The 20,447-nt window shown below is 39.8% G+C and overlaps 1 protein-coding gene across 4 annotated transcripts; it reads left to right on the top strand.

Moving 5' to 3' along the window:
• The first annotated feature begins 3,357 nt into the window (after nt 1–3,357).
• adra1ab (adrenoceptor alpha 1Ab) lies at nt 3,358–14,275 on the top strand. 4 transcript variants are annotated; one of them, XM_051072789.1, is made up of 5 exons: nt 3,358–3,540; nt 6,916–7,040; nt 7,452–8,764; nt 12,488–12,899; nt 14,071–14,275. In XM_051072789.1, exons 3-5 carry the CDS (start codon nt 7,849–7,851, stop codon nt 14,117–14,119), a joined length of 1,377 nt encoding a protein of 458 aa, XP_050928746.1. In that variant the 5' UTR covers nt 3,358–3,540; nt 6,916–7,040; nt 7,452–7,848; the 3' UTR covers nt 14,120–14,275. The 4 variants fall into 4 exon arrangements, with proteins under 4 accessions (XP_050928746.1, XP_018533269.2, XP_018533268.2 ...); XM_018677753.2 differs by having other exon boundaries at nt 14,068–14,275; XM_018677752.2 differs by lacking the exon at nt 14,071–14,275 and having other exon boundaries at nt 6,939–7,040; nt 12,488–13,167.
• The last annotated feature ends 6,172 nt before the right edge of the window (nt 14,276–20,447 follow it).

The raw sequence follows: 20,447 nt of genomic DNA, 5'->3' as shown, positions 1-20,447 counted from the left end.
TGCAAATGAGTAACCAAGTTCAGAAAGAGGATTTAAGATGAATGTTTCTTCCCAAAAAACAGCCTCTGGCTTTTCAGTGTTTTCAGTGTTTAAACCTCTTAGATCTTCACTCAGAGCAACTTGACACATACCTTGAAAATATCTGTCCTGAGATCAGGCATGTGGTTTTCATGTTTAGCTGCACTTCATCAGTCAAAATCTGCAGGTGCATCAAATATTCACAACTTATTGACTTTTTCTCAGTTCAGAGACATTATGAAAGTGTTTGGGAGTAGACCCTGGACTTATTTGCCAGTTCCGTCCATTCAGTGGAGGACCAACAGACTTTCCATGGAGTGCATGCTTTTACACCATGCAGTCAGCTAGACTTCACACATAATCAAACTCTACACTCATGCAAGGAATCTTAATCTACCAGGCACATCACCAAATATTCTACAAACTGTTGTGTTCCCCTCTACGCTCTGAGGCAGTGCGATCTGTTTGCTATCCGTGAGGTGAATCTAACTACAGGGTGGATTCTATTCACTGTGCTCAAGGTGAGGATGAGTTTACAGACTGAAGCCAACGGTCTCAGCATAATGATCTAAACATTGATGAGTTCAGTACTTTGTGTCACCTGCCAAAACCAAATACTCTCTTTCTAGGCTTAAATAATTGTTTTCGAAAGCCTTTTCTGATTTGCTCTACCATCATAAATTCTACAGACTCTTCACAATAATTTGTCTCTGAGATATGAACAAGAATTCAAGGAGGTAAGTCTAAGGACAATAAAAGGACAGCCCCAAACGAACACTGAAAGTTGCAATATAAACACTAGAAAGATCCATATGCTAGATCAATACACCCAGTGGCGGCAGACATATGGGACAACTCTATCTTTTAAAGATGAATGCATCACCCTGGCATTCGAGACAGAAGCAAGAGGGGGAAAAAACAAAGTGAACACTGCTGCCTGGATCCTCAGTGGTATCTGAGACACCTGTGGTCAGGTCAGTGAGCTGTCGCAAAAGTCATAAATAACTCAACCTGAAACAATAACCTGAGAGAGGAAATAGCCTATTTGTCATCTTTGAGATATTATTGATGTACTGGAACCCTCCCAGCCTAGTGCAGGGTCTGCCTCAGTACAACTGGTGTCCTGCTGCAAATTAAAAGACAGGGACTGAGGTGGTGCCTTCAGCCCCTGGAGCGGCACATATCTGTTATGTTCTGACTTAGTCTTCCAAAAGTCCTCCAAAACACTTCCTTAAACTTAACTGTCAGATAGCCACAGAGCTATCTGAACACCTCAGTCATACTTCTATGTGCTTGGCCTGTTTTTCATGGTTTGAGTCTCTTAGTTCCAGTGAAGAGAAATCTTAATTTTACAGCATACAATGATATTTTAGACAATAGTGCACTTCCTTCCTTACTTTGTGGCAACAGCTACGGTTGAACATGTTATTGAGGTGAGAGTGCACAGTCAAGAAAAAGTAACTACAAAATTCTACTAGTGGGGTTAAAATGTAGAGGACGTGAGTGGACGAGGTGAGATTCAACGCAAACGACCTGAACTGTGGTGCGAAGGCAACTGGGTGCTCCATTATGACAATGTGCATGCTTGTAGCACTTTTTATATAAACATTTTTTAAATAAATTTATAGAAATATATGTTTTTTGGCCACACCAAAACAATAATTGCTCCCCACCAGCCCTACTTGGGTCCATGCAATTTCTTCCTCTTCTGCAAAATGAAATTCAAGCTGAAAGGTCATCATTTTGACAAAGTTGAGGAGAACCACTTTGGATATTTCTGGTGCACCCATAATATTTTGGGCCGATGGAGACACTAATATAAGTCAGGGGTCACCAAAAACATGATTTATCCTCTGGGGACTGTGAATAAATACAATGCAAAAAGAAAATATGCAGAAATCAAGCCATTAGTTTTTATGTATGTTGTCCAACACGTCCTCTAAAATAAAAGATCAAATTCCATAGGTTTTTTTATCATTGCCTTCCAAAACCACCAGCTTTAGGAACCTGAACTACCTTGTCAAAGATTGTGGTCATGGCTAAAAGAAACCAGCATTTTCTAGGTCCAGAAAATCTGCAGAACAAAATGCAAATTAATGTGCATTTCCACTGCTATTATGTAAATATAAGAAGCTGGGCGCATTGAGATAAACAGCTGGTGGTGCCGATTCTCCGAGTCAGGTGCCATTAAACCACTGGAGAAGGAGAGGTTGCAACAAAATGCAGTAATTAATTGAGCACCAATAAAACTTCAAACGAATAAAAGCACCTTAGAAAATACGATGGAAATAAGGCATTGAAGTTTGTTTCATGTATTAAATAGGAGAAGGTTACAGTATTCTTATCGATCTGCACCGATCTGATGTTTTCATCTGTTAAATGTCTCAAGTGAAGTGGAAGCTTCAATGAATGATAAGGTCATATGCTTCATGTGTGTTATGATTAAGTGTATTTCAATTGCACTTTGTCAGGTTTTGCTTTTATTGATGCACCAACTTTGGCTGTGAGAGGTAGATACAAAGAAGACATACACGGGTTGCTTTAAGTGTCTGAAGATAAGCTACTTGAAAACTCAGCTGAAAAAAGATCTAGGGGTCGCCAACTAACAGTGTGAGTTGGTTTTTCTGTACTTTCTGACTGACCTCTGTCCTGCCTGTGGCACAAGCCTATTAGCTACTACTGACGACGTGTCTCTTTAAAAACTATGTCACAAATCTGCAGTACGTCTTTCAAAAATACCAAAATAATTTCCTTAAGATAAGATAATCCTTTATTAATCCCACAATGGGGAAATTTACAGTTGGACACTGTAGTTTCTGGTAAAGCACAATGAAGAAACAGTCTACTTGTTAAGGCCTATTTTGGCCATAGATTAATACACATTTAGTGCTTCAGTGAATACATTTCAGCAGCAGGAGGGCATATGCATATTTATATATTGACTCAAAATAAACTACAGTGTACAGAATGTGTTTATGGAGATGAAGGAACATGTCACACAGTGTAAGTGTGGCTCACCTATGTGTCTTTAATACTTTGTGAACAACAATGAAGCTACATAGAGATTTATTAGACTATTTTAATTTCCTTTTTTTCTCAGATCACCTCCTTTCATGTTACTTGCAATAAACATATAGAAACATAAAGATTTGCTTTAGTTATTGTCCATTAATAATAAGCAGTAAGAGCGTGGTAACAGCGTCGTCATTGGGCTCTGAGGTTAGGGGGTCATTCACAGTAAATTAATGAGCAGGGCACGTGCCCACCCGTTAATTAAAAGGTACGAGTCGCTCGGGCATGGGGGCGGGGCCTGAGAGGATCAGGTGGGGTGGTCCACTGTGACTTTAATTCTCGCCAGAGGAGGCAGGAGGAGATGGCAGCAGGAGGGAGAGAGCGCTTGACTTTGCTCTCCGTACTGTCTGCGGCGGACACAACAACGCACGACTACTTTCAGAGAAAATTAGGAGATTTTTTTTCCGCCCCCACCTCTTTTGAAACTCGGTGCAGGGAGATATGAAGACGGTAAGACTCTTCCTCTTTTCCCTTCCCTTCATCTAACTCCTTTTTTCTCTGGATAAGTGACTTCTAATTTCCATAATGGATCATTGTAATTGTTTTGATTATTTTTAATCAGATGGATGATATGTTGATTGTTTAGGCCACTGATGAGCACATTCTGAAAAGAGCTTTATTTTCACCATCAGTTGCTTATGCTAATTTATGCAATTTAGTGTTTAGTGATTGTTTATTCCTTAAAAGTATTCAAACATGATAAAAGTTAATAGCACGTTCCATATTTATAAAGAATGAAATTTATAGTCTGTCGCCCTTTGCAGCTTCATTTACATCAAGAAAAATTCCCCTCAACAGGTAGGCCATGTTAATCTAAAAAGCTCAAATGGGGAAAGGGAAGTAAATCTAAATATTTAATGGAGGAAAATGATGATGGATTATAGTTTTTGTTTATTTGTTTGTGTTTAGATGGCAAAAGCTGGTGGTTTTCAGATTAGGCAAATTAAACGCTGTCACCCTCTGGGATCTATTTGTCACTTGAGAACAAACAATAACAACACAGCCAATACATTTCAACCAGATGGTTGAAAGCACAAAACAGAAGGCTTCTTGTCCTCTCTGAAGGGCAGTGTATAGCTAATGTTCAAGGTTGATAACACATAATGATTAATGTCATGAAGGTATTGGGTTATGATCTTCAGGCAATGACTGTTCCCCCAAGAGCGTATACAGCATTTCAGAAATGGACTCCAATTCATCATGGTAGTGCACTGCTCCAGAGACCTGACACAAACTGTTATATTACAGTGTTTGTAGAACCAAATGATAGATGAACTCTCCAGTGGCCTCCGCACTGACAGCAGAATAGATTACCATGTTGAGGAGATTCATGTGTGTATTTGAAGAGGATGTTGGATTTAATCTGTTCGGCGTGACACTGACACAGAAATCTGTCTTAGTGGGAGGTGTTGTGGAGAAATATTTTTAATATCTTAAAACAAGGAGGGATTTAAACAATTTTAGTTAATGATTCATTGTTTGATTCAGCTACACTTTCTGGGTCCAGCTTCTCAAATGTGAGGATTTGCTGCTTCCCTCTGTTTTTTATCACTGTAAAAATAAAAAGATGTCTCCATGGCCTCTGGAAAGTTTGTTATGAGGATTTTTCTTCCCATTAATCAAATGAATAATCAACACATTTCAGAAGTAATTAAGAGGACAGTAATGATTCAGATGTGTTACAGGTGAACAAGTTAGACAAAGTGCTCCAGCTTAAATCTTCTTTTTTTTCTACCACCCTGATGATGAAAACATCACAAGATATAATGAACATGCAGGAATCTGTGCAACACAATGCAGACATTTCCATAGGTTACAGAGTGATAGTACACGTTTTAAGAGGAACATGACTGATCTGCTGACAAGACAAAGCAGACACAACAGTGCCACAAAGGCTTATGTTAATATTGTAAATGTCACAGTCACACTAATAATAATGTTGTGCTTTGCCCTTGAACTGCTGCTCTGACTGAATATGCCCATGGTCAGGCTACATTAAGTCATTTAATATGCTCACTAATATTCTCTTTCTTAAAACAAAAACCTAATTATAATTCCAATCACAGATTTAATTGTCTGACTTGTTTCAGTTCTGTAAAAGCCACTCAGACTGAGGAGAGGAAAGTTTATCAGATTCACTAATGCAATAACCTGAGTGGTACACCTTTGGTTTCCAGATGTAAATGGGAGAGTAATGACGTTCACTGATAGCTTTTAATCAAGTATGATCCTCAGAGAATGAGGGATGTGTATGTTCTGGGTGTCAGCTGGGGGAAAAGGCCCTAATAGCTGCATTATGTATTTATATCTATGTTGTTTTTTTCATTTACAAAAGGTCAGAGGATAGTCACAAGTTGGCATCTTCAGCTTGTTGTCTGACCAAACCCAAAGATGTTCAGTTTATAATGTGTCGTAAAGCAGAGAAAAACAGCTAATCCTCACATTTGAGAAGCCAGAAAGGCAGATATAAAAATATCTAAATGTCAAATATGGCATTTTTACTGGATGAATGATTAATGTGAGAAATGTACAAGCATGATAATTCCTCTACTGTTTCAATGGAAAACATGCCATTTTTGTTTTTTGCACTTGTCTTTGTGTCTCCTGCCCTTTTGTCAAAACACAAGCAGCTCAACAGCATTTGCATTTTCTCTGTGCTCTCCTGGAGGAAAAAAGATTATGAATAAAAGACACTAAAAACACATAGGATGGAGCTGGAGAAGGGTGGGAGGGTAGTCAATAGTGGAACAGACTGAAAAGGTCATTTACCACATCTTACACCACTTCATCACAGCACTGGTGTCACCCTGCTGCCCTCTGCCATACTAACACATGCATGAATGAAACATGAAGTGGAAATACATGTAGGGGAGTTTTTACTTGTAAGTTGTTTTTCTCATCTTGCAGCACGCACCAACACAGCACATGCAAATGATTTCATTTTTCATTTCATCTTTAGCTTCAGAATGTAAATGTGTCACTGTCCCAGACTTTCTGCTCTGGTTTTTGACTTCAAGAAAGACTTACTAGCCTTTAAAATACAGATTGCATTGCCCTAAGACATACAGTACAGTGCTGCAGAAGTTAGGAACACTGCATGGCATCTTTTGTATTTCGAATAATGTTGTTTGATGATTGTTGAAATGTTTCTCCTCAGGTCTGATTAAATCTAAGTGCTGTGTGACAGTAGTCCTCAAACACAGGTGGGCTGAGGAGAAAAACTTTTTAGATGCAGTAAATCTCTTTCCGCTGCCACTTCACTACACTGAGAAATCTCATTACAACTGAAAATGTACCCCAAATATCACTGCGTTGAGCCATTCTGCTGAAACAATCCGATACCCATTCACTGCCTATTTCATTTCAGTTCCCCCTCTGGCCACTGACGTGGAAATCCCAGCATCAAGTGGTAGTTTGGGTGAATTTCGTTCCGCCTCGTGGTGGGATGTGCAGTGAGCGAAAGCCTTTGATCCTGTGCAAACATGTGACAAGCATGACTCTGCCCTCTGTAGGCTTTATCTCGCCTGCTGTTTCATTCTCTTTTTTGCCTCGCCGGCGTTTATCTCATTCAGTGACATCCCAGATCTCCAACACGTACACTGAGTGGCACTGAGTGGGTCTATCAGCAGCCAAAGCTTCTGCCATAGTAATATAGTGCCCTCCTCAAGGCTCAATTGCTGACCTGTCATCCAGCGGTTGAGTTAGAGCTCAGTTTGCAGACACAAGACCTTCAAGGAAGTCATCACAGGCTCCTGCTGAATGTCTTTGCTTCCATTTATCTTTGTATTCCCTGCATGACTGGCTGCTTTTTTTTTAATGCCACAGATGATTTTCTTTTTGCCCCCAAGGACCATTCTTTTCAAGCATAATCTTCGCCACCCCTGCTGCTGGAGAACACTGTCTCTGTAAAGAGATGTTTGCCCTTAATCGATCTGCCTGCTCAAATAAAGGTGAAGCAAAAACATATCCTATTAATAACTTGATGTTACATGGATGTCAGTTGTTTGCTTGCAGAGGCAAAAAGATGAACAGACTGTAATACGTTTTTGATGAAAAGGAAATTGTGAATGCATCTTAGTTCACTCGAGCATAACCCCTCTTCTCTAATACAGCTGTAATGAAGTGAGAAGAATTTGCAAAATAGAGAGTGTGTGATATTTTTACCCTTTAATCATAGCTGGGTGCTGTAGCAATTTACCTTTAATGTGCTCTATTTTATGTGTGAAGTTTTCAGTTGTTCCTACGCTGCCAATGACAGAGCAGCAGTTAAGTGGTAACGAGCCTGTTTTAGGTATTTTTAAAAGCCTCAGATTATGAATGAATTGTTAAATATAAGTTTATCTCTTTTCTTGTTTTCACAGGTGTCCTGCACTAAAGCTCCTCAGCATGGCTGAACATGACATCCCGAGTCCATCAGTGACTGCCACTTAAAACATGAATATTTGTCATTTCTATTAAGTTTTTTTTTTTTTTTTCTGAACTTAATATGACAAACTGTGGCAGTGTTTCTCTTTCTAAATATGACATTCTGCCAAGGAACCCTGGCCAAGGCCACATGATCAGTGGAGTGTTGGCAAGAACCACAGCATCTACAATTAACTGGAAGAGCAGTTTATGCAGCAGAAACAGCTTTTATCTCCTGCGTTAGGAGGAGCAGGAAGAGGCAGAGGGTTGAGCCTGAAATAACAGAGGAACAGATGGGACATGAGTGTTATCAGTCTGCGAGACCATTAACTGAAATACATCCAACAGATTATCATGGTTCCTGCTGAGAACACGAGTGTTGTCTCTGCTGCAGATCGCTGCCCCAACTGTAGCTCCTCCACCCACCCAGAGGTGGATGTAACCAAGGTGGTGGCTTTAGGGATGGTGCTGGTGGTGTTTGCGGTGTTCGGGGTCCTCGGCAACATCCTGGTCATCCTGTCTGTGCTGTTCCACCGCCAGTGGCGCTCTGTAACCCACTACTTCATCGCCAACCTGGCGGCAGCAGACCTGCTGCTCAGCTCCGCTGTTCTGCCCTTCTCCGCTATCTCGGAGGCTCTCGGAAGATGGGTGTTTGGCCGGTCCTTTTGTAGTGTCTGGGCCGCCCTGGACGTGCTCTGCTGCACTGCCTCCATCCTCAGCCTCTGTGTGATCTCTATCGACCGCTATCTGGCTGTCAGCTACCCTCTGCGCTACCCGGCTATAGCTACTGGGCGGCGAGGCCTGACTGCAGTGGCTGCTCTCTGGGGACTCTCTGCAGCTATATCAGTGGGCCCTCTGTTTGGCTGGAGGGAGCCCGACCCAGAGGATGAGACAGAGTGCCGGATTACAGAGGAGCCCGGCTATGCCTTGTTCTCTGCATTAGGATCTTTCTACATACCTCTAGCCATCATCCTGGCCATGTACTGCCGCGTGTATACTGTGGCTAAGAGAGAGACAAATACCATCAGGAAAGGCAGTAAGGGAGAGGGGGTTGAGACGGAGGGGGTGATGCTGAGGATACACAGAGGGAATGCTGCTCAGGCGGGCAAACAAGAGGATGATGAAGGGACCGAGGGGCATAAACGCTCCACCTTTGCCATGCAGAGGCTGCTGAAGTTCTCAAGAGAAGAGAAGGCAGCCAAGACTCTTGGCATTGTTGTCGGGTGCTTCATTCTGTGCTGGCTCCCTTTTTTCCTGGTTTTACCCATCGGTAGGTGCCTCCTAACCTCTTCTGCTCTGAACATGACACAGCCCCAGCTTGTATCTCTCATGTATTCTTTTTACAGTCAAGTCACAAAGTTAAGTGTCTATTTTTCTGAAAGATAACTCACTGGCAATCCTTCAAAACCCCAGAAACTCATTTAACAACACTTATTGCTGTATATAAATAATCCGTCTGCAATGACTCTTTAACTTGTTTCCTCATGCGAATAATTTGCAGCTGACAGCGTCATTATTAGATGCATTTATCAATGTTAACTGCTACTTTCCATTATTTTACAATTCCACACGCAAGAAATGTCAGAAGAAATATAAATGTGCTACTGTGTATGAAAATATAAAATAACAGTTATTTAACCTTGCTGCAGTGAAGTCCTACTTCCCTCAGGTCAGGTATTGATAAATGTACCAAGTAATAATAATAATAAATGTCTTTGTTTGGCTGAAGAAAAAGTGTTACAATGTAGGAGATGATTCAGACATGTTTTTGAAAAACAGCAGTAGGTATTGTAAAACAATCTGGGTTTTTGGAGGATTTATCGTTTGAATGTGACAAGAAAGCATGACGACGCACACTGGGGCCTTAAAATGATTCATCTGATGTTGAAACATTGAGAAAATAATATATTCGCTTTCTAAAAAGGAGATTTAAATGATTCAAAATTTAATTAATGTCATAATGAGAACTTTAATTATTACTTTGATCCATTTTTTCTTAATAGAGGCCTACTTTACTTTAAAAAATATATAAAATATTAATTAGTTTAGAGAGTTTTAGCAGAGGCAAAACGTTTGATTCTGCTGTTGTAGTAAAATCTTACTGTAGATATGAGCTTCAGGAGCACAGGAAAAAGGTAAATGCCCACTAAGCCAGACAGTCTCAGTTTATCTTTCATAAATTATACCTATGTTTTGTCAAACTCTGTCAAAGCAGATGATAACAGTGATGTTATCATAGATGTAAGTGAGGACAGAAGCCAACCATTATGAAGCCAAATCTAAAATCTTAATTGCTTCTGAAATAACTCTCATGGCTTGACTAAGATAAGTGATTGTCAGAGCGGGCCAGTGTGTGTTTAAGGGTAGATAGTCTGTCAGCACTTACCTCCCAGGTCACAGATGGTGAGATTATTGCTGAAACATGTATTCACTTACACAAACTGTAATCTCACTGATGAAGGGAACTATGTATTACACGAGATGGAGGAGACGTGGGTGAAACAAATCATCTGGACAAATAATACGTGTTATCTTTCTCTCTTTTTTGTCCAGTGTTTACATTCATAACTGGTCCTAGGAAAACACCAACGCGTAATCCAAATGTAAACGGAAGGCTTGTGGTACCAAAGACTGGATGCTGTTGTCTCTCCTAAACTGATTTACAGGTCTTTTAATACAAGGATTAACACTACACAATAACTAAATATAAACTATTTTTATACTGTGATGAAACACAACCAACTCAAGGTCAACTTACCAGCTTTTTCCAAAGCTTCCAGCTGTATCAAATGGTCTTGATCATTGGAGTTTGGAGTTTGTTCAGATATCATGGAGCTGGATCTGTTGATGTGAGATTCATAGCATTTATGATTGCGTCAATATGAACTGATAAAACAAAAAGCACCAGAAAAAGGTAGAAAGCAGATTTTTAACAGGGATTTGTTTTGTCAAACTGCTATTTCTAATACACAACTTGGCAATCCATGTCAAGATACTTAATTGAGAATAACAAATCAACCTCATGGTAGCACCAGAGGAAAAGTCAGGGGATTGCCAAAGTCATAGGATTCATTGTCACAAATTCTGTGTCGATCCATCCAGTAGATATTGAGATATTTCACTCAATAAATGAAAACTTTGACTTATTGGTGGTACTACAGGGAAGGTCGGGGAATCATCAAAATGACTACCATACAGCTTCTAGCAATCATGAATGTCTGTGTCAAATTTCATGGCAATCCATCTGATGGTTGTTGAGATATTTCAATCTGGAGCCACACTGCTATTACAGCTAAAAATATAGACTGAACCTCTAATGTGTAGACCTTAGAGCAGCCCTTTTAGCTACAGCTATTGTGATACAAAAGCTGTTGAAGCTTGAATCATTTGTATAACATTACTTGATGATATGTTTTACTTTAAACGCAACATCAGGCAGGGCCTTTCTCCTTCCCCACTGTGCCTTGACTGTACTGCTCGAGTTTCTCAGCGGGGACATGAAGAAATTCAATTACAAGCAACTAAACAGTCCAAATAAGACACCACATCGGAGCAGAATAGCCTTCGACTGTGAGATGAAATGGAATGAACCAAACTATTGCTCCCTCCTATGAAAGCTATTACAGATAACAAGCATGGAGCTTAATGGGCTGTAATGCCAGGAGGCATCTTCAGTCACCCTGTAGCCTCCCAAGGCAGCCAGTCACCAGAGAATAGTTATGCATTTCAATTGAGACAGACCTTCATGGCTCACAGCACAGCGCTCATTCGAGCTCTGAGGCAATGATAGTCTGCGATTCCCAGACTGAGAGTTTGAAAAACCACTGAATATTTTATTTTTTGTGTTCTTGTCAGACCTTCAGATGGAACGCTTGTTTTGTGCTAAAGCATTTAATGGCCACCCACCTTTAACTGCAGCTGCAACCATGCTGGCATCACTTGTACTGTATATTTACCAAGCACATACAACAATGAGTTGACTTATCAGTAGCACCATACAGTATTTAAACTTGCTGTGAAGCACGGCTTTTATCAAAATCACTGTTTTTATCAAGTTTTACTATGTGCTTGTTGGCATGCTATCTAGAAACCTGCTCCTCAGATTTGAATAAAGTTTTGGTCATCATTTCAGGTGGTAGCAATCATACATTAGGATGAAAACACCAAACTAAAACTCACTTCTAGGCTCTGGGAAAGTTTTACAAATATTAAACCTCCATGGATTAAGGAAAAACATATTAGAGAGTTTACCAACCTTGTTTGCAGGATTAAGTGTGTTGTCAACAGCTTGACTTTGCCAGCAGTCTTCTTCTTTCCCAGTCTTTGCTGGCACATTGCCATGTTTCTTGGCATGCTATCGCCCCCTGTAGATGAATGAAATAGTGTGAAATCACTGACAGGAATGTGGTCACCAGCATGCGCTTACTACACCACATGGCTCACAGTCAGCGTTCAAGTTCATTTCAAAGGTGTTGGATGATGATGAGGTCAGGAGCTCTGCACAGACTAGTCCAGTTCTTCCACACCAAACTGGGAAAACCTAATTCTGTAAACAGGAGCTAAAACAGAAAAGGAGTCCTCCCCAAACTGTTGTTTAAAATTTCTCCCTAACTGCAACTAAGAGGCACAAACCAGGAAAAACACACAGATACAGACCAAAAGCAGATAAAAATATGTAGACAGAGGTATCAGCATATTTTTGGCAATACTGTGAATCAGTGGTCAGTCTGAAATGCTGTATCTTTATATAATTCATAACTTTCACATACCGTTTTTAGATATTCTCTAAAAACAAACATGATCCAGACCTTAACTTTTTTCTTTTAATATTATTAATGTATTAAAATAAATTCAGAGGATTGTTCAGTCTTGGCAGATGTATGACCTCTCTTAAGTGTTTTCTGGTTCTTTCTGGAACATGAAGCATTAGTGCTGTATTAGCGTCTCTTTTCAGTCATATTTTGATTTGTGTCTGTTTGTGTGTGTTCTCTAGGATCCATCTTCCCATCCTGTAAGCCCTCTGAAACCATCTTTAAAATAACCTTCTGGCTGGGTTACCTCAACAGTTGCATTAACCCCATTATCTACCCGTGCTTCAGTCAGGAGTTCAAGAAGGCTTTCCACAACGTGCTCCACAGTCGCTGCCTGAGAACCGCCAAACCACAAGCACACATCACCACCCATTCCTCCAGTTCAGGCCCCACGTCTAATGCTTCTGATCCCTCAACCCAAAACAGTGTCACTGTTTCTTCGTGGTGTTGCTGCAGGGCACTGTCGACCTCCTCATCAACTGTTGGTGGCTCAGACCAGGCTCAAAGTGCACAAATCCAGAGTAAGAGTCTGCTGAAGGCATGGTGTTTCTCAGCAAGTCGAACTCCCGTACCACAGAACTCCTCCACTCACAGGTCAGCTAAGGTCTTACATCTTTCTCTTGGCGTTAAGGGAGAGGCTGTTTGATTGGCATGTTTAAGCAATGTACGAATTCTTAACATCCAACTTTTGTACAAATGAACAGTTTTTACATGTATATATACAGTATGTCCATTCCTCTGAGGCACCAGAGTGCAGGGAAAGTGACTTTCCTACAAAGCAAGCAGAAGATAACTCAAGCCTTAATGCTTCGTGTCCATTTAAACGCCTGTGAGTGTCAAATAAAATATAATTTGGGAAAGAGACTGAATAATATTTTGTTGACACTCAAAAACCACTACTGAGCTGCTCACATAGAGAACACTTAATGTCAAATGTTCAAGAGGAGCTGCTCAGTGGCCAGCAAATAGAAGACTGTGAAAAGACTTTTGGTTAAAAAAAAAAAAAAAATTAAAAAAATGTAAAAACATTTTTGGTTAAAAGAAAATTGCAGTTGCAAAATCATTTTTTGCAGGTATGGACACAAGGTTAGTAAGGAATGCACAGTCTGTGTTTGGCAAAGGATAAAAGATAATTGCATCTTTTTGAGATGACATTGTAAAAGGACTCGGGAGACATGATTTCTTCAAACATTAGTAGTATTTCTGCAGATTGCGCAATATCCCTTAAGGGTGAGATACTGAAGTCCAGAATAATTGGCATTCACTGACTGGGAAAGTGGAAACTGGCTGTAGGAGTGTGTATTGCATGTGTTACCTCTGTTTTAAAGGGACTAAACACTAAAATCTGTCACAGAGAAATGGCAGTAAAACCTTATAACATAGACAATATAGTGCATTTTAATAAAAGACCCTCATTCCAGTTCATCTTTGAGGCTGCATCAAAGATGTATTGAATCAGCTTTTAATGTCTGACATTATTGCTTGTGTTGTTGCATACATACAAAGGTGTCAGATGCTTTTCTCTTAGTCTTGGTGATGGACTGGTTGTTACTGCAGGTCTTATTCCTGTACAGTTCTCCAGAGCTGTGTTATCCTCATGCAAAGACTGGAAAATAATATCACTCTCTGGTTGTTTGAAACTGATGCATGAAAATTCAATCAAATAATTTGTTGTGTTTGATCTCTTGTAACTCATGTCTGTGTGCTGTCTTTAAAGCTGCATTTGTTGATTTTTTTTTTTTTTTTTTTTTTTTTTGGCCAGTAGGGGGCAGAAAAACTCCAAATCAGGGGGAAACCCAATAGCCAAATGGTAAGGGTGCGTACCACATGGCCCATAGCGCTCTGAGCAGTAACTCCCCTTTTCGACTCCCACCCTGGCCGGATCCATAATGCATGTCACTCTCTTTCCCTGTTTCCTGTCTCTCTTCAGTGTCCTGTTTAATAAAGGCAAAAAGGCCCCCCAAAAAAGAGCTTCAGCCAGATGTTCCACTTTCTTCTCAAGCTAGTTACTTAATTTTTCTGTTGGAGCCTCCATAGATAAGTAGCTGGTGACACACTGGAGAGGAAGAACTTCTTTTTCAACTTCCCTTTTACTAAAGAAACCTCTGACAGAACCAGACTCAAGGTGGGCAGCCATCTGCCTCAACCAGTTTGGGTTAAGAGGAGAGAACTCTAGATTAGAAGCAGATTCTAGACTGAATAAGTATACAGGGTCTATTTTCAGGCTCTTACTTTGAAATGCAATATGAAACATAACTGACAGAAAGGTGTGTGGGAGTATGCAATATCACTGGTTAATTTATTTATCATTATTTATCCATAAGTGAAGGACAACTTCTCTGCTGCCATATTTGTACCAAGAAAAGCGGTTATTTTCCAAGAAGCTGTTCAGATGCAGGTCTTAATGGAATGTTGGTTAATGCAGTTTAAAATCTTACTTGCTATAGTGCTCTAAGCTGAACATTAATTCAAAAGACAATATTGTCAGGCTAGTTGGTATTCTGTTCACAAAATCCCACTATGACCACCCTTGTGATGTACAGGAGGTGGTCTGGATATAAAAGGTGACATTGTAAAAGGAATATCAATTCTGAAGAAACTAAACTGCTATGGTAGAAGCTATAAAAATATATTACTGCAACCTTTAAAAAGGGTGAAAGATTATCATAACGTATGTCGACAGAGAATTTGCTCCCAGCAAAGAGGAACAATCAATATTGACCCGGAGATTCAATGAATTAATCTCTGTCTCAGCATTCACAGTAAAAACTGAACACTTTACAAAGGGTAGATTTCATTGCAGGTTGGTTATATTGGGCATCATTATATCCTACAGTGTGCCAACCCACTCTGTGTCTTTATTGAAATGAGCTGGTTTAATTAATTTGCAAAACAAAGGCCAACATATTACACAAAACTTAAAAAATAAAAATACACTGTTCATCCAATGTCAATATAATGTGAGTGTTTCATTAAAAAACATGTCATGAACATTGATTAACAACATGAACATTAAAAACATGTTTCAGGTGTTTTATCTTTCCTAAGAAGTTGTCACACATTTTTTCGTAGCTATTAATCCTTTGCTTTCCCCTGTTACGAACAGGATTAAAGGCACTTTTTTTACCCAACAGACATCATAACGGTGATGAATACCTGAGAATGCTTATCTGTGAAATGCAGGATGTTGAAAGAGTTTCTAGAAGACAAACGTTTTGTCACTTGACAGTCACCTAAGGTTAGGGTACAAAAAGAAGTCCGTTCTGTATTGCTGTTTGGGATTAACAGTGGCATTATGTACAGTAACTGCTCAGGAGGATAATGTCTCTGTTTAAAGTCTAAACTCTGTACCCTCCCACAGTTTATATTCATGTAGCAACTTTAAGTGTCTCAGATAACTAATAAATATGCAGCTCTCAGTTTTGGAGATTACATAGCCAAGGACTCAGTGTTACGCTTCATTAGGCAACAAATACCAGAAGGAAATAAGCTGAAATTTCATTAAAGGGGCATGACTGAATGTAAAAAATACACATATCAGTAAATGCTGTGACATTTCACACCTAGACTTGTATCAAAATTTCAGCCCATTCCTTTTAATCTGCGTACAAATAACACAACTTTACACCTTCAAAATGTCTGTGTGACTTTTCCTGATTAGCAGGACGTGATCAACTGAACACAAAATTTGACTGAGGCATATGAATTGCATGTTTTTTCAAGGTATAAATCCTTGTTTTTTGTAGACCGTCAGGTAAGAATAGAACTTTTTTTTCATCTCCGCTGACTATCAAGTTTAAATGTCAAACCAACATACACAATCCATCCTTGCAATTTCCTGGTAGAATTCACAGCTTTACACTGCAGCTGCTACCTTCTGTTAGCTTTTAAAGAGAAAAGAGAAATCTTGAGAACTAATGGGTCATAACACAATATCAACGCTGGAGGGACACTAGTAGAGGCAGAATCATCAAACCACTGTTTGTTTTCTGTGTGTGTGTGTGTGTGTATTTGTTAGAGTGCAGTGCAGCTTGGTTTAATGTGTTTGTGAAGAGCAGTAAGGCAGTGTTGTGCCTGCTTCCATCAGTTTATTTATGGAAATAAATGCATCAGATTCCTATTAAACATGCAGCTGTCATTTTCAAAAAGCAGCACAGGATTCAAATAGTGTTGCGGCAGCTGTCACATTAAGGCAGACACTTGTGATAAATGGATCCAGGCTCCCATTACTGGAGAGACAAGCCTGTGCTGTTTAACCTAATCAGTTGACTTGGCAAAATGACGTGTCATTACAAATGGCGATCATGATTGATAATGATCCTGAACAGGAAGTAAAGTGGATGACAAGGATTGCAACTGCATCTGGGAGTCAAAGAGGCCTCATTATTTGTGATGAGGAAAATAAGGTTTGTGTTGTGTCAAACTGGGAGACTTCCCTGAAACTTCTACTGAGAGACTTCTCTCCTCACAGTTCTTCCAAGCGGCTTAACGTAAGTTTGAAATTTAATGGACACTTGCAGAAGAATTATCACATTGCCACTGCATTGACAGCTTGTAAATGTGTGTGGAACAGGCAAAATGCATATGACTGAGAATCATTTTGATGGTATTCTAACTTCCTCTCCCCGAATGCCTGTTCTTGCACTATGTAACTTTGATGAGCAGGTACAACATCCCATTAACTCAGTGCTAGCCTGTGGCTTAATCAGGCCCAGCAAGTTTAAGAGTAATGCTGAACTCTAGATCAGTTAGAAAGACATAGAAGCCACTAAAAACCAGTGTTCATCTCTGATATCCAGCCAGGAAACTTTCATAATATCAAGAACTGTCAACAGAGTTTGGTGTGTTTGTTTAAATGGCAGTATTTCCTTCTCCAGAAGCTGGGGATCATGGGTAATGTATACCTTTCAGTTCAGCTAGTGGGACAATGTGGTTGGAGCTCCAGTTAAGAGATTGATAGCTTTTGTTTTCTGTGTGTGAAAACCTCTTAACTGCTCAGATACATACAACACTGGTTGGCCTCAGAGCTTTTCAGATTGTTCATCATTTTGCTGTCTGATAACATTATCCTGCTTAAGAAGTGACAGGCTGTTCCCTGATCATTTATTTCCCAAAAGGAAATAAAACAGAAGTCATAATTTACAGGATGTAAATAAGGAATAACTTGGATTGACTAACTACTATGTGAGCAAAAACTACAGTTGTTTTCACTTATTTCCTCTGAGTAGTCCACAGACTCTATATATGCATCTTTATTGTTCTTATCGGTACATTGAGCTTGGTGACTTCACATTGTTACTGGCACAGCCCTTTCAAACTTCAACCTGAGCAGAGGTTTAATCAGCCAGAATAACTTAAAGCCTGCGTGGGCATGTGGGCTTGGAGATCTTAGAAGAAGAACAAATCCTGCAGCTGTTCCATTTATAGCGAAACAAAAACTGCATCTGCAGGCTCAATGCCAGGATGCAAACAGGGACTAAACAGGAACACAAACATGCCTCAAGACCAACATATTTCAGGGTTACGATGGAATATTCGCATGATGCCTGGACAGAAAATCTTTTTTTTTTATTTTGCCTGAAAATTTGCAGCTGTCAAATTTTAAATAACATGATTTCACAGTAACTGAGCAGGGTGATGGACTTAAAGGTCTCGAGATCCTTCAGAGGCAAAGTGATGTGTCCCATCATAAAACAGACATTTGTGGTCTGTATAATAGCCATAGTTTGACTTCAGGCAGCAAACAAGCACAAGCCATGTTCAGACTCATTTCTGAAAGCCACACTGAAACCGAAAAGGTCAGTACACTTGTCAGGTCAGTGGGCCCATCTCACCTTATGCAGCACTAACAATAGGGACAGCTTAAGTGCCCCTTTAAAATAAACACTGAGCTGACGGTTCATGAGCAGGTTTGTGTTTAAAAAAAAAAAAAAAAAAAAAAACTCTCAGCCTTTATAGTGATGGAAAATAATCAGCACTTCATGAGGACCTTTTCATTTCTCAGAAATAAAAATACATAAGGTTAGGTGTAAAGAACAGTGTGGGAAGTCTGAGTCAATTACAACATTTCTCAGGTACAAATGTTATCAGATGTTTGAATGATTAAAAGCTTAATCTGTTTTTTGTTGTTTTTTAAGATTAGAAAATCTAATTAATTTTGTCAACACTGACAAGCAGTTTGATAAATGGTGGCATGCAAAGTCAAGTAGCTGTAATTGACTTCACAGTTTGTTTATTTACTGTGGCTGCAGGGAGAATTCAGACCCATTCCCCTTCTTTTTTGCCATCTACACTCAATAACCCATGATGACAGAGTGAAAACATGCCTATGATGCCTGTTTAGCAAGAATGTTACCACAGAGGTCTTCAGGGGGCTCCTTGGACTTCATGGCTTGGTTTTTTTCCTGACATGCAGTGTGAATTGTGGGACTTACGTACCTTTCCGAACCAATCAGTTTAATTTGCCACAGGTGGACTTCAGTTAGGTTCTAGAAACAGCTCAATAATCAAAGCAAACACGATGCACCTGTACTACACTGTTGAGAATGAGACGTTTCAGTTTTTGATTGTGTGAAACATGGGTGCTCCTAAGTAGTAAACGACTTACAAAGGACATTTTTCTGTGGACTTTATCAGTATAGAATCCATTGTATTGACCATGAATCTAAGATCACAACAGCTATGCAAGGGAGCAAGATGTAAACTGACCAAAGTAACTCAATTCCTTAGTTGCCACATGCATCAGTGTTTACCTTTCCTCATAAATTGAATGTAATTTGTAGGAGAGATATGGCTGGTCAGGGGCCATGGAGTTTCCACTGAATCTTTTTGGGTTTCCCCTGGGTGCTCCATTTTTTTTTTTCCTACAGTGCAAAGACATGTGGCTCAGGTGAAATATAGACTTTAAATTGTCCGTAGTAGTGACTGTGAATGATTGGCAATATGTGTCAGCTATCATAGACTTGTCCTGTCTGGCCACTAGAGGGCTCTGTGTGGTATTACTGCACACGAGGGGGACAGCGTGCGCTCAGATTTCAATTCAACACAACATACTAAGGATCCTCTTTATGAAACTCTAGCTCTGGGCATAGCACACACACGAGAAGAAATATCATCATATTGTGACAGTATCTTCCATCCAGGTCATTTGGAGTTTAGCCTTTCAACAATTTCCCTTTAAAAATGCTAGCTAGGATTAAACCTGAGGAGAAAATCTACCCTGAATAAGAAGACACAAATTTTGCATTTCATTTAAATCTTAATCAGTTCATTCATCCTGTGCATATTTTTGTCAACTTTTCTACCATTTTCTTGTGCCTCTGAGGACGGCACATGAAAGTGCCTCTGAAGTCAAGGAATGCTTTTATGTTGAAAATAGTTTTAACTCATTACGATGCAGAAATGGTGGATTTTCACTTAAATGCTCATGGGAACAGGCCTGGCAGTTTGATAGTTGCTTACCACTTATGATTCCACATTTTAATTCTGGCTAATTTTGTGTGATTATTACTGTAACTGATGACGGTTTCATTTTGCTTACATGAATGATTTACAATAAGAACAGCAGAGGACGTGCCACAGACCATCTAAACTACTGAAATCATTTTTCACTTACCAAGTGAAGAAGAGGAAATCCCAGCAGACAGTGACAGGGGAAGCAAGGAGTGGTGAGTGAAGAGGATAACAGCACTGCCACCTAGTGTCAAAATATTTAATGCAACCTCATGGTAGTGATTTACTGCATGCGGCATGCAGTTACAAAAATGTTACCACCCACCCTTTTTAGATAGAAATAGAAACTGTATTGGTTCAATGTCTGTACATCAAGGATCAACTAAGTATTATATATTTATTGTTCTATAACTGTCATGTCCTGGGTTGCAGGGGCAAGAGACTATCCTGTGCTGGGCTACAGGGCAGGGTTCAACCTGGACATTTTTACACAGGGCTCACAGAAAGAGAGACAAACATATTCACATCTACACACAACTCAGCCTTTCACCTAACTTACATATCTGAGACTATGGAGGGCAACACGCTCAAACACTGAGAAAACAAACTGCACACAGAAAGGTCTCAGCTGGTCAGTCTGGGCTCCAGGCAGGACCTTCTCACTCTACTTTCAAGATACATAGTCCTAGA

Source organism: Lates calcarifer, linkage group LG9 (genome assembly GCF_001640805.2).
Source record: "Lates calcarifer isolate ASB-BC8 linkage group LG9, TLL_Latcal_v3, whole genome shotgun sequence".
NCBI lineage: Eukaryota > Metazoa > Chordata > Actinopteri > Centropomidae > Lates > Lates calcarifer.
This window is presented reverse-complemented; position numbering and strand designations above follow the sequence as displayed.